The sequence below is a fragment of the Zeus faber genome (genome assembly GCF_960531495.2).
Source record: "Zeus faber genome assembly, chromosome: 14".
NCBI classification, from domain to species: Eukaryota; Metazoa; Chordata; class Actinopteri; order Zeiformes; family Zeidae; genus Zeus; species Zeus faber.
Window position 1 is genome coordinate 5,393,611 of NC_137200.1, and position 18,115 is coordinate 5,411,725.

Here is an 18,115-nt window from a genome sequence, read left to right on the forward strand (position 1 = left end):
CATAAATTATATACTGCTACATGAAGATATATATATTGAAATTTTAGATTTTATATATATATATGTATATATATATAATAGCAATATAATCTAAATTTTCAATTAATGAATAATTGTACACTTTAATGTACAGTTTTTGTTCAAGGGACAATTGAGTGATGAAAGTTCAACCAAGTTTGTATGTAGTCTGAGTATTATGATATAATGACGACTTTCAAAATCGTTATCAATCTCGAATGTACATTCAATAAAAACATTATTATTGATGTAGTAGTAGGACAGGGGCTTCGGTGTTGCATAACCGAGGCTGCGTCCTGCTCCCCAAACTCCTGGTGAGCGCGCCCCCTGTTGGTGTCTATATTTACTGCACCATTTCTTGTAAAGGCTCCGCTTCTCAGCAGCAACGGGGCCTGGCCTGCGTCTTGCAACATTTTGATCATGCCGAAAATACCTAAAAAACAAAACAAAAACAAAAACAAAAAACAAACAAAACCCTTTAAAATGTTTATTGTCTTTGACTTAAATAAATACCCTTTGACGTCTCTTCTCATTGACTTAAAAAAAAAAAAAAAAAAAAACATTTAAAAGTTTCTTCTCCACTTTGCTATGTGTATGACTTTGTTATTTGAATGGCTTTTTTTAATCTGTTTTATAGGTTTTACGTTTTGTTTTTACTGCAATGTTTTTAAACATTGCATTTTATACACACTTAATATATATATATATAAAATTTATAAAATGCATAAATGTATGTATGTATTATATAGGGTAGTGTGTGTGGTTGTGTGCGTGTGGAAAAAAAAGTTGCTATATTGGTTGCCAGTCCATCCGTCTATGTATGTAGGACAAGTAAGTGGCAACGTTGATATCTTTCCTTTTTCTGTTATTTGGCATCGCTTAAAGTGCGTGACTTCTGGGAAATCCGAACGCTTCTCCTCCTGTCGGTGTGCGCTTGGGCGGAGCCGGCCCCCCTCCAGAGGCTGGAGGGGAAATCCCAGCAGCGCGCTTTAAAGGCGGCTTCCCTGTCAGTGTCAAGCAGAGCTGACAGAGACGGAGGCGGACAAGGAATGTTCCTCCTTTTAACTCACACTCAATAGGATATTGGGACTTTGCAACGGTAAGTTGAGTTTCTTATTTCATATTTGATTTCGAAATATGACGTGCGAATACATAGTTGCGGAAGAGATTCCCACGCCGAAGGCACACAAATAAGAAACTTAAACACCTACAAAAATGCAAAAACACCGAAGAAAAAAGTCAATCAGAATTGTAGACAAGGTGGTAAAAGTCGATTTTAAGACGATTTTTGAAGACCGTCCCAAAGTGTGATGCTGTACATGTAGTTGGTACAGCAGTCTGTGTTTTGTTTTGCGGGTACGACACATTTTAAACTTTTACAACGAATCAATTCACCATCAGCAGGCAACAGCACAAGCGCGCGTTCACGAGGATGTTGCCTGTTGGAAAGGGGCGTGTCAGCTGCAAACGGCGATTTGAGATTGTCCCTAAGATTATTTTATTGAAAAAAATCCCATATTTTATATATATATATTTTTTAGCACTTAATAAGTAACAGCATTTGCGCCATGCATGTGCTGTTGCCATTGTTGGTTGCGGGGTCTGCCGTTCTGGCAACAAGGCATCTTGCATGCGGGGGTGTGCCATGTAAACCACCTACAGCAGCACAGACGACGTTATGAATTCACACTTTAACGGTAATATAATACATGTGCGATACATTCCGAATGATTCCCACTATTCCCAATATAAGCCCACTCTGGCTTATATTTTAAGCTTGTATTTTTTTTTTTTTTTAACTTAATCTATCAAACATTTCTCTCCCGCCTGTAATAAAGTCGGGAGAGACATTTCAGCGTGGGTGTAATTTGACCTCTCCCCTCTTATCGCTTTACACTGTAAATCCAACTTCCTTCTTTCTGCCCGTGGACTTAACTCACAGCGATAAATATTGAGAAGAGGCCGAGCCCGAGTCGGCTGCTCCGACATCCACTCCACATTCTTTTAACGTTAAAACCATTTTCCCCTCCTCCCTTTTCTTACAAAATTGTGTAGGGAGACAACCATGCCGGTGTCAAGGACGAGGATGAGGCCCTGGCTGGAGGACTTGATTAATTCCAACGCCATCCCTGGCCTCGTGTGGGTGGACAAGGTGAGACAAAAACGAGTTCCATAAGATATTATGGCTGGGAATCGTCAAACAACGTCTGTCCAGCAGCGATATTGCTCCTACAAAATACATATTCAATATTGATTTGTAAATGTTTTGTACGCTATGTCTTATGAAGAGTCTCTTCTCGATTGGATTGAAGCTAATATTGCAGTTTCCTTAGTATAACTGTTCTTTAAAAAAAAAAAATCTTCATATATGGTGCATGTTTTGGTCTGACCCAGTACTCTTATATGTCCCGTGTATCAGGAGAAGAAGATGTTCTCTATTCCCTGGAAGCACGCCGCACGACATGGCTGGGAGGTGGACAAGGACGCCTGTCTATTTAAACAGTGGGCCGTCCACACAGGTGAGTGGACCACATACATGGAGATTTACATATAAAACGATTTAAAAAAGCTTCAGTGTTCTAAGGCGATTCTGCGCATTCTGTAGGAAAATACAAACAGGGCGAGACTACGCCAGACCCCAAAACGTGGAAAGCTAACTTCCGCTGTGCCATGAACTCACTCCCCGACGTGGAAGAGGTCAAACACAAGAGCGTCAACAAAGGCCACCAGGCAGTACGCGTCTACAGGATGCTGCACCTTCCCGCCAAAACCAAAGGTAAATTCATACATTTGGCAAAGGTTGTGGTTGTAGTCATGTTACAACCATGTGGTCATGGTTGTAATCGTTTTTGTGTCAGGTCCAATCGATTTTAGTCGGAGATACTCCTCTACTGACCTCTGATGGCGTGTTAAAATTCTGTTTTTTAATTCACTCTACAGTTAAGCGGAGCAAAGCAAAGCTCGGAAAGCAAAGGAACAAGGTATGTATCATTTTCATCACGTGTCATGTGAAAACTTATTTTATGAGCGACAGCAAATGGATTTTGCCACTGTCACAGGTGCAAGTTGTTGTATTTTTATTCCGTTTCATTATACCTACAGCCCCTAAACGCAGAGAAAGGGTCAGAGGACATGCACTGGAAGGACACGCCGTCTCCTGCGCATGAGCAGCAAACACAGAGTGAAGAAGAGAGCAACTCTACACAGGAGAACACGGTGGACAGCACACAGCAGCACGGTAAGAAGAAAAATAAGCTAGGCTTCAAACTACATCAAACTGGTGAAACAATGACCCCAATCAGCAACCCCTTTTTTGCAAATGTCCTCATGAAAGCTATGCTGTTGTGTGTCTTCCTGGCAGACTCTCTGGGGCCGTGCGAGGTCCCTGAGTGGTTGACAACAGTGGAGCTGGGGTTCCACGGCACAAACGAGTTCTCCAGAAAATTTGAAGTGTCACCTGATCACAACACCGGTAAGAAACTATGACAGCGCAGTAAAGTAGGATTCAAGAGGTTTATTTGTCACATACATAGACATACTTTCATACATATATGCTGTGAAATGTCTTTGCAACACGCCCGGAGATTATGCACAATAAATTTGAAACCGAACATAATAGCTAACCTAATTCCTACCTCGCTAACTAACTAAAACGAAGTGATTCCTAAAACGTAATGCAGTAAGTGAATAAAATAATATAAATAAAATAATACTCAAAACATAATACAAAGTGGGGGTACAAAATAGAAGGGAATAGAGTTATGAAAAAAGCATTGGAGAATGTAGGCAAGTAACGACTTGTGGTTAAAACCCATCAGTACATAGGGAGTTGTCAGGAAACATTTATTAGGAACCATCAAACATTTTGTAATTTTTTCAAACGCTTGTTTCAGTTTTCAGCCTGTACTGCACTTTTAAAGCACTTATGGTGTGTACTGATCATCTCCTCTCCTTCTTCCTTTGGATTTCCAGATTATGGAGACACAGAGGACATTATTAATGTAGGTCGAGCTTTGAACACACATCTGCTACATAGATATGATTTTCATTATCAGGAAAAATGAATACCATGAATAATAAAAATAATAATAAGTATTATTATTATTATTGTGTCTCTTTCAGATTTGTCAGCAGTTAGAGCAGGACACACAGTGGTTTCAGAGCAGTTCAACAGGGGAGGGCTTTTTCAGCAACGGATTGTGCACCGATGGTTACTCCAAGTCCAGCCCCGGGAGCCAGTGGAGCGAATCCTCTTCAGGTAAATTTGGCCGAGTAGAATTAATATTTATAGAATGAAAAAAAACAAAAAACAACAACAAATCAGCTGCAAGAGATAGGAGGAGCTTAAAGTGCTTGAAGTGCAGCTCACAGTCCCAAGTGCGTCAATCGCAGAATTTACATGTAAAACGGGACAAAGTGACTATATTTTTAAAATGTGAATGAATGATAATTTGAAAAAAATCTAGAAAAATAAACAGCCTCAATGTCATAATTGAATCTCTGAACCGATATTTCTACTTCTTGCATCCATTGTAGCAGCATTGTTTTGGAGTAGTGTTAACTATTTTAGCAACTCTGCATTATTTCACGTGTGCCAATTATATTTACTGATTATAAAACTGACCAATGGATGGTGTCTTGTCATGGACAACTCCAATGAATAGAAATTACAAAAAAAAAAACAAGCATGCAATGCGTGCTTGTTTTTTTTTTTTTTTTTTGTATTTTTATTGGCTTAATATATACTTTTTCATTTGTTCATTTCAGGGGAGGAACTAGAATTGCCGCTCTACACAGATCTCAACGCAAGGTTATTCACATCAAGTTTAGAATTGAACTGCACGGCAAGAAGTCTCCTTTTTGGCTGAGCTGGGCTTGTAAATAAATTATGTATGTAAAACAATGTTAACATTGTGAGACGATTCTTTATTGTCACACAGTGGGCAGCATACAGTGAAACGCCTGGGGACAAATTCTAAATGTCTGCCAATGATCATGTCATGTTTTTGGTGGGGTCCTTACTGATGTTATATGGAGTAGACCCATGTGAGCACATGCCAACTTGACACAGAAAAGTCCCTAATCAGCACACACTGCCCCGGGTGGGAATTGAGCCCAGTACCGTCTTGATATGAGGCAGCAGTGCAAGCACCTTGCCACCGTAGCCCCATAGCCATGGGTGTCCCCATATTCGCTATCTCTTTTCGTATTAATGAACTGTGTGTGGGTTGTTTTTTGTTATGTATATGTAAATATTGCATATGGGAAGTTTTACGAAAATGTCCTGCTGAGCAAACTACTCACTCTCCCGTTTTGTGAATATATTTTGTGAATATATTTTGTGAATATATTTTGTGAATATTTTTAGTCTTGAGGCTTAAAGGACACTTTGAACATACACTCCGAAGAGACCTCACGGATCTCTGTACATACTGTGGTTGGTTGTGTAAATATTGTAAAGTGATTTTTATTTATTTTTGTAAAATAACTACAATAAAATAATCATCAAAGATGGTTGTTATGGTTGTTGTGTTATTCATGAATTCCAAAAGTTGCATGTGGACTATATTATATACCGTATATTGAATAATAATAATGATAATAATTATAATAAACCCGCATTCATTCTGAACACAACTCTGCCCCTACTGACGGTCTAATTTACTACAACATTTCCCGTAAATAGCTGAGTTTCTCAGCGAAGGGTTCGTCTCAAGCTGATGTTCAACAAGCCAGGAATATAGGAGATGAGGGGAAAAAAAAAAAAAATGCGAGGAATATCAGACCACTGCTTTAGGATTACTGATCGATGATTCATTAGGTCCATATCCTTTTTTTTTTTTAATTACTATGAAAACCACCTGTACTCTTGCTGTAACTTGTAGTTAGGATCTGCATGCACACCGGTCTGCAGAAGAGGGGGGGGGGGGGGAAGATACAGCAGCACTACTTCACCCTCCAAAGTATTCTAGGCCCTGTTATGTCAGGACGCTGGATATGAACAGCACCTTTCCTCTGAAAACTCAAAGTACATGTATGTGTATAAATATACGCGTGCGTGTATATTTATAACAGAGATATATATGATCACATACTGCATATGCCGCGTACAGACATTTCGATTGGATTTGATTCAGGTGAACACAATGAATAGTTGATGTTTTCAATACTACAATAGAACACAACACCGCGCGTGTTATGTTTTGCGTTTCTTCCCCTGGAGGATTCGTAGAGGCGAACACGCAGCATTGTGAAAGGGGAGCAGGGATCTGCTAGTTTCCCCCCCTCTGGAGGATTCGTAGAGGCGAACACGCAGCATTGTGAAAGGGGAGCAGGGATCTGCTAGTTTCCCCCCTCTGGAGGATTCGTAGAGGCGAACACGCAGCATTGTGAAAGGGGAGCAGGGATCTGCTAGTTTCCCCCCCTCTGGAGGATTTGTAGACGCGAACACGCAGCATTGTGAAAGGGGAGCAGGGATCTGCTAGTTTCCCCCCCTCTGGAGGATTCGTAGAGGCGAACACGCAGCATTGTGAAAGGGGAGCAGGGATCTGCTAGTTTCCCCCCCTCTGGAGGATTCGTAGAGGCGAACACGCAGCATTGTGAAAGGGGAGCAGGGATCTGCTAGTTTCGATCTTGGCCGTGACTTCCGCCCGGGCCGCGGCGCTCGGCAGCCGCGTGATTTCTCGGAAATCAGAAGACCCGCCGCAGCGCCGCGCGCCTCCGGTCGGCGCCGCGCTGCGCAGGCGCGGAGACGCTCCGCTCACGGGCCTGGGGCGCTGCTCGGCGGTGGGAGCCTCGGCCTCTTTTTGAGAGCCGGCCCCCGGCGACTCACGCGGTCGGAACGAGTCGCTTGAAATTCCCCGTTCACGGGACGTCAGCGAGCCGGTGAGCGGTGGGCGAGAAGGCGGCGGTCAGAGGAGTTGTTTCATTCTCTCGAAATGTGTCGTTTGGGCGGAAGAATGGAAAACCGTAATCGCCCAGAGATGTCATTTTGCCGAACTCTCTCGGAGGTATTTATTTTTTGAAGAGAAACGCAGAGTGCGTGTCACAAAAATCAGTGACTTCTGCGAAAGAAAATAACGGAGCGGAACGTGCAAAACACTCGACTTGTATACGACCTACGTCGAACGCATTGGTCTGACTGCGTGGCTTGGACTGGACTGTGATCCTCGGAAGTTGTTGCCGCGCTTTCCCTCGCTCCCCCCACGCTTTTCTCACGGAGTGACGCCAGACGGCCGAATCATTTCAAAACATGTGTTCGCCATGAACGAGCCGTTCACAGCGAAACCCGAAACCCTGAGCTACACTAGTTCCTCATGTCAGCCACTGCCCACTGGCGCAGCGGGGCTGGAGCGCAGGGAAGACATCTTATTCACATTTTACATATCAGCATAGTCCGAGATTGCAACCGTAAGGGACTTTCTAGCTATTGCAACTGTAAGTGCCTATTTTATTACTTTATTTCTTCAAATTGCAAAGTTATGTCAACTACAGATAGCGTCATCATCAGCATTATCATCATCATCATCATCATCATCATCATTTTCACCATTCTAATTACTATTATTGTTTTTGTTATTATTATTGTTATTATTATTGTTGTTTTTGTTGTTGTTATCATTATCATTATATTATTTCTATCGTCATCGTTGCAAAGTTTTACGTCATGCACGTAGACAGCCGAAAACAGCCTGACTGTAAACAGTCAGCCATCAAGGCGCCTGCGTTTGCTATGTTGTGCCGAAGTGTGTGACCCACGGAATTATGTGACGCTGTTCCACTTCAGTCACTTAGATCCATGATTCTTCAAACGTTTTTAATATCAAAGAAACGTTTCAGTTTGATACGCAATTTGATAAGATTTCTGTTACCGGGACCCCAATCGGAGGTGTTTATTGTTCCATGTCTGTCTATACTATAGTTTGGGAGATAACAGTGAAACTGGTATCGGAGCAGCCATTATTGTACAGCCACTAATGGCGCGTACCGTCTTGTAAATGCAGTAGTAGTAAAGTTTAACTATTCATTTATTTTTGCTATCAGTCCCTGTGGAAGAAGCCCCTGAAGGTGTCCCCGAGCCCCACGTTGAGAAACACTCTTTTAGATCACTGTAGATCACTTTAGATAAGGGGTTCCCAAACTATTTTGTGGCAGCCACCAAGTGCAAAGCTAAAAGGAGAAGAACAATCAGCTGTATAACTGAGGCTGAGCATGAATATTTCGTGGTGGGAAAAAAAGATAAAAAATAAAAATAAAGAAATCAAATTTGGATTTCTTTATTTTTATCTTGCTGCTGTCCCCTTTCCTTCGAGACCCCTAGGGGGCCCTGGACCGAATTTTGGGAACCTGTCACTGGCGGGGGCGGACTGACCTATGTTTCACCCTTTTCAAATGTACAGGCTCCCAACCACCAGGGGGCCCCGCGACGGCCCCCAAACGATGTTTTATTTTATTTTTTTATGATTCAAATAAGTTCTGCACCAGTCCTGAGTCAAAACACACTGGGTAACGGCAAATCAATGTTATAATCTTAAAATAATCTAATGATTCAAAATGTTGTTAATCCAAGGTGAGGCACTTTCTCCACCGAGGATTAACGACGCAGACGAATTAACGTCCGCCCGCCTCTCAACAGTGCTCCAATTCTTAAAGAATAAATAATACTCCGATCAATAACGAGCACACACTTTACTCCGCCGCGCCGCAACCGGACCGATTTCATCACAATCAGAATGTGAACGAGTTTATTATTCCGCAAAGGGCATTTGCATAGCATTTGTCATGGTGAGGATTGGTGCATTTCTAAGTCTGAAAATATAAAACAAATTACATTTTACCAGTAAAATCAAACAGAATTAAAAGTAAAATAAGATATTAAAAAAATACAGACAAATATAAACATAGAATGACTGAATGAATACATTTTTGGATTTATTTGTGTATTTGCAGCTGGCTCGCACGCTGGAAGAATAAAGTTACTCCGCGCGCTTCGCATTTTCCTGCCCTTTGGTGTTGATACCAGATGTGCGTTTTCACGCGCTTTCATGCACAGAGCGGCAGAAACATTGGATCATTTTCAATAAATCACGTTTGTTTATCAAAATTACTGATCAGATGAATAGGCAACATAACACCTCAACACTTTTAATATGTGGTTATTGAATGTCTGGCTGTGTGTTTTTGACACTGCGCTTTGCGCGACCCAGAAAAAATGGGCTAGAGGCCGCTTGACATCTGCCATCCCTGCTTCCGCAGCACATTTAACATTCAACATGCTTGCGTTAAGTATTTCATTCGCAAAAATGTTCCGTCCGCCTTTCGTCATCTCCCGCTTCCGGTGTGTAACAGACTTTATGCGTTTTCTAATAGCGTGAGGTGGGGTGGTGGGGGGCCTCCATGGTAGCACTTTGAAACGGGCCCCAAAATCATCAGATCCGCCCCTGGTCACTGGTCACACACAAAAGCATTTACAAAGCAGGAACATTCAAGTGTCCATAAATTGTTATACGGCACTAAAACTGAATGTCTCACAGTTTTACTCCAACCTCTGTTCAGGGTTCACTCTTGGCTTTTACTCCTACAAAATGATTAACTGGGTTTATTGCAACTCCCAGTTCATTCCAAAGACCATTGTTTGCCGTGCATTATTAGCAGCATTGCCTCCCGTATTAACATCCTTCTGCCCTGGCCTTATGGCACTAAATATAGAGTTGGATAAATTGAGTCTGGGTTATATCCACCTTTCCTCTTAATTTTGTGTCTATAGACAACCATGCCAGGTCCAAGGATGAGGATGAGGATGAGGCCTTGGCTGGAGAACATGATCGAATCCAACGCCGTCTCCGGCTTTGTATGGCTGGACAAAGTGAGAGCCTTTTTCTACGGCACATTTCTTTCTCCAAGCGAATGCATTTGACCTGCCCATTGGCCGTGGCACTCGGGCTACAGTTATTGCAGGATTATTTCACTTTATTACATTAGTCTACGCAAACATTTTCTCTGTCAGATGAACGGATGGAAAAATTAATTTCAACTCTTTCAACAAGCTTTTTTAGACAAACTTCACACATGGTTAGCGTGTTTAATGGCATTAGAAAGCAAGGCAGGAATTTGGACAAACACAAAAATATTGAAAACAAGGTTGTTTATGTCACTCTTCCTGAATTTACATTTACATTTATTTTTGGCTGACGCTTTTGTCCAAAGCGACTTACATGAGGTGGTATGGTGAAAAAAAATATGGCAACTTAAATTAAACGTTTAATAATATGAATATAACCCATTTCTAATGTTAAAGGATATGTTTGCCACTTTTCCACCCAGGCCTCTTAAAATGTTGGCTTCCCATCACAAAATTATCTGTTCATGACAACAACCTCGCTGAAAGCTTTACTACTGAGAAAATTTCCACTCAGCTGCAGGTGCTGCTATGCTGTGCTCACTGTGCTAAAATGCAGTGCAATGGGACAAACATTTAAGAAAATGGCCAACCTGTTCTTTAACTTCCCAAGGCTCAACATCGCAATGTCACTTGCGTCAGGGCGATATTCTGTCATATTACTGTAATCTCTGGCTCTGCAACAATTACAGCCTAGATTTATCTTTACCTTTATCCAGGGGCAGTAATGTGCATAAACCTGTCCACTGTCCTTAAAAAGAATAAACTCAAAATACCTTCCTTAGAGAGTCATACTACTGTTATTCTGTTCCATGTCTATTTCAATGAGACACGAGAGGTTTGGAGTGGTCATTCCATGGACAGATTTTTTTTGTTTGTTTAAAATGCTTATCCTTTGAAACAATTGAATATAGCCTTTTTTAAAATCTTTGTATATGGTGCACGTTTTGGTCTGACCCAGTACTCTTATATGTCCCATGTATCAGGAGAAGAAGATGTTCTCTATTCCCTGGAAGCACGCCGCACGACATGGCTGGGAGGTGGACAGGGACGCCTGTCTATTTAAACAGTGGGCCGTCCACACAGGTGAGTGGACCACATACATGGAGATTTACATATAAAACGATTAAAAAAAGCTTCAGTGTTCTAACGCGATTCTGCGCATTCTGTAGGAAAATACAAACAGGGCGAGACTACGCCAGACCCCAAGACGTGGAAAGCTAACTTCCGCAATGCGTTGAACTCACTCCCAGACGTGGAAGAGGTCAAAGACAAGAGCGTCAACAAAGGCCACCAGGCAGTACGCGTCTACAGGATGCTGCACCCTCCCGCCAAAACCAAAGGTGAGATGGTTGAGGACATTCCGTCAGGAATTTTACGTTTGGTGAAGAGAATGGTTGTAATCATATTGTGTACAGTCAAATAGCTCTCGGTCTGAGATACTCCTATATTGACCCCTGATGGCGTATCTAAATGCTATTTTTTTTATTCACTGTACAGAAAATCGGAGCAAAGCAAAGGACAGAAAGCGAAGGAACAAGGTATGTTTCATTATCACTTGTGCAATTACTACTTTAATTCTTTGATTTCATGACTTATTGTTCAAGATTCAAGAGGTTTGTTCATCACATACATATACATACTTTCATACACATATGCAGTGAAATGTCAATGTTGTAAATGTTGGACTGCTATTTGCATATGCATATGCTGACTTGTGTGTAGGTCTCTTTTGCCTACCAGCACAACAAAGTCACCAAACAGGTTATACTGGCTATTTTGTGTGATTCCTTCCCTTGTTTGCCATTCACGATGAATGTGATGAAGGCCGAGGCAACAGCCCCCCTAGCGGACAATATCAACCTATTTTATTTTATTCTATTTAATTTTGCTGACAGCCCATAAAGGCAGAGAAAAGGTCAGAGGACATGGACTGGAAGGGCACGCCGTCTCCTGCACACGAGCAGCAAACACAGATTAAAGAAGACAACGGCTCTACACAGGAGAACACGGTGGACAGCACAGAGCAGCACGGTAAGAAAGATCCGACTCGGTATAGAGGTAACTCTATACTTGTTTGTTTTTGTTGTCTTTACTGGCATTAAACAAAGAAGTCATGCTTCTACCCCATATATTACAATGGCATCAATGTAAGGGCGAGATTCAAATATTTGAAATTGTTTAGTTTTGTTAACACAGAATATGATTTCCATGTAAAATGTCATAAAATCAGCATGGTATGGTAAACAAAAATACAGACCACAGTATTAACAAATATACAATATTATATAGTATAAGTATTCATCCTGTTACTAGATCTGTCTGCACATATTGGGAGTTCTGATAAACCATTGAATATTCACTCATACAAAGGCATAACACATTTATTGTATGTGCGATTCATTCTACAGCAGTGGTTCCCAACCTTTTTGGACTCGCGGCCCACTTGAAAATCTCAAAAGTGTTGGCGGCCCACATCCTACCAGAAGTAATACAGAAGCGATACAGTGCGTTCTCAGAGGATGTATATTTTAAAAATCATATGCATTCTCATACATACAGTGAGACTCATGTCTCACGCCAGCGCTGATAAAACTAATAATAACAGGAGCACGTTAATATGAACTCACCTCATGAGAAGGATGATGTTGCATGGCAGACACCAAACGCTTGGTGTCTGGCTTAAGGGACGACAGTCTCCGGCAAAGATCTGGCTCAACATTCAGTTAATTCCTGTATTTCGTCTTCAATGCCACAAGCGCCGAAAAGCCAGTCCCACAGAGATATGTCGTCGGGAAAGGCATCAGAATTGACACGGCTCTGTTGGTCAGATCGGGATTTGCATTCTCGGTGCCCATACATGACGTTTCGATGACTTTCTCCTTGCCCTAATACTCCTTGAGTTTATCACTGAAAGATTAAAGCAGCTTGGACATGACCTGTTGGTGTTTTGTCTCGAGGTGACGGCACAGTTTACATGGCTTCAGAGCTTCGTTTGACAAAAAACATAAGTTCCTATCTATCAGTGATGATGCATTTTTGAAGATTCCAAAGAAAAAATACAATTAAATGATTATTATTTTTACATTTATAAAGGTTTTTGTAATTCATAATTTTTTATCAGTTTTTTCAATAAAATCGATGTGTTTTGCCCATGATTTAGCGCCCCAGATGCAATACCCTTGTGGCCCGCCTGGTGGCCTGGTGGCCTGATTTTGGGATATAGTACCAATTTAAAGAAAACAAACCAAATCCCAGCATCACTTCTGAATGTTCTTGTTAAAAAACAAACTGAAGATGAATGGTATGCTGTTGTTTGTCTTCCTGTCAGACTTCATGTATATGAGTCCGTCCCAGGTTCCTGACTGGTCGGCATCGGTTGAGATCGGGCCTGACAGCACTAATGACCTCTACAGAAGATTTGAAGTCTCACCTGAGCACAGCCCAGGTATGAACACGACTGTCACACACCTGCTAACAACACATTTTTAGCATTTGCAGGTTCGTTTAGGTGCATTTCATTTATTCGTTTAGGTGCACCCAATATAACTAGACAATGATCCTTTATTAACTCAGTGAACACGATGCTAATATCCTCACTGTGTTCACTGTGCACTGAAAATATTCTAGGTTATTCTCGAAACAAGAAATGTGTGGTTTGTAATTGATCATATTGTATTAGCAGCACCATGGCAACCAGCTGTAAACAAAGCGGACACTCACCAACCAACACAACACCTACTAGCTATCCTCAATAATGGAGAGGAAAAGTGAAAGTAGTGAAGAAATTGGTTACATTTTACCATGACTGGACATGCAGGCTCGATCATTTGTCCTTGTTTGTCGATGCCATTTAGATCGAGAGCTTGAAATGTAGAACCTTAAAGTGCCAATTTGTCAAAATGTGTGGCAGTGACTGTTGAATGTTGAATATATTGCAGTAGGGAGTGCCATTGAAAAACATCAAGCAGCTCACACGTGTGGTGGCCTTAAAAAAAGTCAAACTGTAGGGAGCCTGCTTCCTGAGAAGAGTGGAAGAAGAGACTTAGACCTGGCAAGACTTTACAGTAAACCAGGTAGTCAGGTTACAGGCTACATGACCATTTGACACAACAAAATAAAATAACATACTGTATGTTGCAACATCACTAGAAAATCGATATTCATTGCTGGTTACAGTAGCATACCACACATCCACAGACATAAATGCATAACCCCCCCGATAGATAGAAGGTGTCTTCCTGTTTCATTCCATGGTTCACGCTCTGCATAAAACTGTACTGAACTTTAAAAGCTCTATCATGTAAGCGCCTATGATAGTGTCTTGACTGATAAATGTCCTCCACCCTTCCCTCTCTCTCCTTTTCCAGGATACGACGACTCAGAAGACTTTTTTAAGGTAGGTTGGGCTTTGAACAGCATCCAGACCTTCCAAATCTGCACGCATTTTGTGTACCAACTACGCATTTCTTAGTAATGTAACATTAGTAATGACTGTAATGTTAACATGTAAAACAGGGGAGGCACAGATTGAGCGGCCAGTGACTGGAATTGGTCGGTTCTCACCGGCTGATCAGTGTCTATATATATATATATATTCAGATTCTGTGCCGGTCAAATTTATACACCTATACTGTGCTCATGTGCCGTACTTGTAAAAATGCTCCAATACTCAAACCGATACAACGTAATGTAACATAGTTGAAGCTCAAAAAAGCGAGCAAAAGAAATACAATTTTGGCTGTACTTCAAGGTAAACAAAGATTAGATCATTTATTTATTTATCCCCTGACAATATTCTAACGTTGTGCAAACTGCGTTTCTACCGCTGTCACATCGGAGCTCCACTCGTGATGAAAAGACTATTTTTTGAGACTTAGTTCTTGACAAGTCACTCAGTAAAACGAGTCGTCCGATTTGATTCACTTGGTTTAAGGCACGGTGAGTGAAGGAGGACTTCCAGTGAACGAGAGCGAGAACAGTCGGCCATTTATTTTATTTGTTTATTTTTTTTAATGATTGCAATTAATTTGTAAAGTACCATATAAATATAAAATAAATGTATATTTGCACTTAAAGTGAAAGAGACTTTCATTTGAAATTTGAACTGGACATTTCCATGTTAGTTATATGTTGTGTCCTACTAAAACTCAGTGAGAGTTACAGGTTGTATTATTCTGAAACTTGGTGACAGTCCCATGTTCTATTTTATTGGAACTCAGTGACAGCAACCTCACTATTGTGGGAACTGAAAATTGCAGCAGTGGTCTGTATGTGCAGCTGTCCAATAACGTGAGCGGGATCAGATCACAGGGTTTATTTGTTATCGACGTACAGCAGACCAGAAATCGGAATCAGCAGGTCAGACTTAAAAAAAATCTGAAATAGGAATCGGCCAAGAAAATTGAAATCGGTGCATCTCTAGTAACTTTACGAGATGATGCATTTCAAGGGGTATATCCTCATCAGATAAATTACTGTATATAGTCAGCCATAGTAGCTTGCCTAAAATTTGATTGGCCTCGTTACAAGACGACTACAGTGTATACGGTGTGAATAACTGAGGGAGTCATTTAGCTGCAGTAACTCAAATGCCACGGAGACTCTGTTACACTATTGTGGTACTCAAAATATTTTCCCAAGGTTGGCAGGTCTGAGCATCTAATACTTACATGTTATTTTTTATTATCAGGAAAACCCATGTCTCTGATTCTGCTTCATCCATGTGTGTTCTTCAGAAGTCAGAATGATTATTATACAAGTGAAAAGAAATCCCCAGTAAATTACAACGACACTTACTCCAGTGTTGCTCTTTCAGATTTGCCAGCAACAGGAGCTAGACACACTCCGGATGCAAAGCAGTTCAGAAGGCATGGGGTTGCTGAGCAATGAATCATGCACAGACTGTTACTCAAACTCCAGCCCAGGGAGCCAGTGGAGTGACTTGTCTGCAGGTAAATTCTGTAAGATGATTTGTCAGATGGGAATGGTTCTTTGCAAATCCTCTGAGCTGATTGGAGAGAATGCACAGAGAAGTACAGAGGTTTAGCGAAAATAGTGTAGAAATATTCACAAACAACTGAAAGGTGTTATTGCTTTGTGTGTCTGGGAATGTGAATGTGGTTGTAGTTTTTCAGGCACAGAACTTTTCTGCAGTTTCAGGGTTCTTCTGTGGTTGCAGTGCTTTGGGCTTTTGCAGCTGCAGGGCTTGTGTGTGGCTACAGAGCCTTTATGCTCCTCATAAAGGTAGAGGCATTTCGACACTGTTCTGATTCATGGCTGATCAGTGCTCGAAATTAAGGGTTGCCCAGTTGCAACAACTTTTTGGCCACTGTCAACCTTTTTGCATGGGCTGGTTGCCCATAGCCAATCACTGGAAAGAAGGGCATGGAGGAAGAGGTGGAGACATGTTTGGAGAACCTGACCAAAATGGCCCACCCTGGTTCTTGCTCATCTGGCATCAGAAGAGGCAGAGCATGTCCTTCAGGTTGCTCCCAATCCTCCAAAGATGCCTACTGTCCAGCATTATAGTCCTGAAGGAAGGGTTCCTGATCCTAACCCTACCGGCTTCCACATCGTCTGGTGGAGAAGCTGAGACAGGAAGTGGAAACCATGTTGGTGCTTGGTGTGTTTGCTGTCTATATCAGGGTGGTGCGGTCCTGTTGTCATTGTGTCAAAATCTTTTTGGAGGTTGGCGCTGCCAGGTACATCACCACCCTAGACCTACTGACAAGTGACACTGGAAGAGTCATGCAGACCTCCTCGTTCTGCAAACCAGGGAGACCCATCCAGTTCACCTTTGGACTTTGGTGACACCTTTGGAGTCAGATGGAGTCCTCCAAGGCTGTGAGGACTCCATTGCAGCTTACCTTGATGATGTGGTCATCTTCAGCCTCACCTGGGTGGAGCACATCCAGCACTTGAATCTGATTCAGTTGTGTCAGTTGAGAGAAAGATCTCGGATAAGATAAGTGTCATGATGGCAGATAGTCAGTCCACAGTTACACTGACTCTGCAACTGCTGTTTTGTTCCTGTTGCCTAAGTAGAATTAAAGGGATTGTAAATCGTTTTTGTTAAAATCAAATTCATTAATTGGTTGGTAATTGATTCATTTCAGGAGAGGAACTAAACGTGCGACTCTACATGGATCTGGACGCAGGGCTTCGAACCCAAACAGACGGCTCCCAGAGCAGCACCTGCACAAACCTGTACCAACACATCACCTGCCAGCTCTGAAGCTTAAAGGACACTTTGTACATAGACTCGCCCAACGCCTCATCTTAGCAGCAGCCTTTGAGCGTTTGCTGTGGTTGTTCTGGTGACAACCATCACTGACCCTTGGCTCAAACTTTCTTCCCGCCTCTGCGTTCCGATCTTTTGCCTCAACCCCTATTCCTTCCCTGAAGTAGAGAGAGAGACAGAAGCTAAGGTAGTTTGAGGGATACTGGATGTTGCTTTGGTTTGTTGACTCCACTATCCACTCCCATTGGTCTCATTGGAAGACTTTGGACATATTTTGTTGTAACAAGGACTTGAATCAATGCAAGTATCTCTGCTTTTACTGGGCATTACATTGCTTTTTTGTTTTGGTTATTATCCAAGCTAATTTTGCCGTTTCAGTTGTGTCATTATGCATCCTAGTCAGTTAATCATAATTAATATTAATATATTATTAATAATAATGATATGATATCAATATTAATAATTCATGTTACAGTAAGTTACCGGGGAAAGGCAAAAAACAATTTTACATTTAACCCTAACACTTCACTCATGAATAGTTGTGCAAAAAAAACATTTGGTAAAAGCTCTTAATCTCTTGCCTTATTTTGATTTTTTGTAAAAAGGTGCACTATAAAAATGTTTTCTATTTTTTTAATTAAATAAAAAGTAAAACAAAATTCCTTTGCGTGTCATTGTGTTATTTTGTGCCCAATATTTTTGCGAAACTGATGTTTTAACAGCACAGGCACCCCACCTTTGGACCTCCAGTGCGGCTGAGTGACCTTTGACATTGGCCAAGTTGTTGGAGGGATGTACATAAAACTTATCAGCAATAATCAGACTATCTTGTATATAGAAACAAACATACAGAATATTAACAGAATGTCGACTGACGAATCTCGGCTGATGGAAAAAAAAAAGGCAGACTAATAAATATTAAATATTTTATTTAAAATACATCTGGGGGTAGGGGA

At 41.4% G+C, this 18,115-nt stretch overlaps 2 protein-coding genes across 4 annotated transcripts; both read left to right on the plus strand.

Annotated features, from left to right (window-relative positions):
• Positions 1–1,045: 1,045 nt before the first annotated feature.
• LOC307240264 (interferon regulatory factor 1-like) lies at positions 1,046–5,515 on the plus strand. Its single transcript, XM_080013991.1, has 10 exons — positions 1,046–1,117; positions 2,074–2,170; positions 2,438–2,537; positions 2,624–2,794; positions 2,959–2,999; positions 3,121–3,256; positions 3,380–3,490; positions 3,991–4,019; positions 4,141–4,276; positions 4,786–5,515. Exons 2-10 carry the CDS (start codon positions 2,084–2,086, stop codon positions 4,884–4,886), a joined length of 912 nt encoding a protein of 303 aa, XP_079870117.1. The 5' UTR covers positions 1,046–1,117; positions 2,074–2,083; the 3' UTR covers positions 4,887–5,515.
• A 1,809-nt stretch (positions 5,516–7,324) lies between these two features.
• LOC307240278 (interferon regulatory factor 1-like) lies at positions 7,325–17,764 on the plus strand. Of its 3 annotated transcripts, none has more exons than XM_080014009.1 (10): positions 7,325–7,455; positions 9,785–9,883; positions 10,903–11,002; positions 11,089–11,259; positions 11,417–11,457; positions 11,815–11,950; positions 13,248–13,364; positions 14,287–14,315; positions 15,735–15,870; positions 17,035–17,764. In XM_080014009.1, exons 2-10 carry the CDS (start codon positions 9,791–9,793, stop codon positions 17,151–17,153), a joined length of 942 nt encoding a protein of 313 aa, XP_079870135.1. In that variant the 5' UTR covers positions 7,325–7,455; positions 9,785–9,790; the 3' UTR covers positions 17,154–17,764. The 3 variants fall into 3 exon arrangements, with proteins under 3 accessions (XP_079870135.1, XP_079870137.1, XP_079870136.1); XM_080014010.1 differs by having other exon boundaries at positions 7,376–7,428; XM_080014011.1 differs by lacking the exon at positions 15,735–15,870.
• Positions 17,765–18,115: the final 351 nt, after the last annotated feature.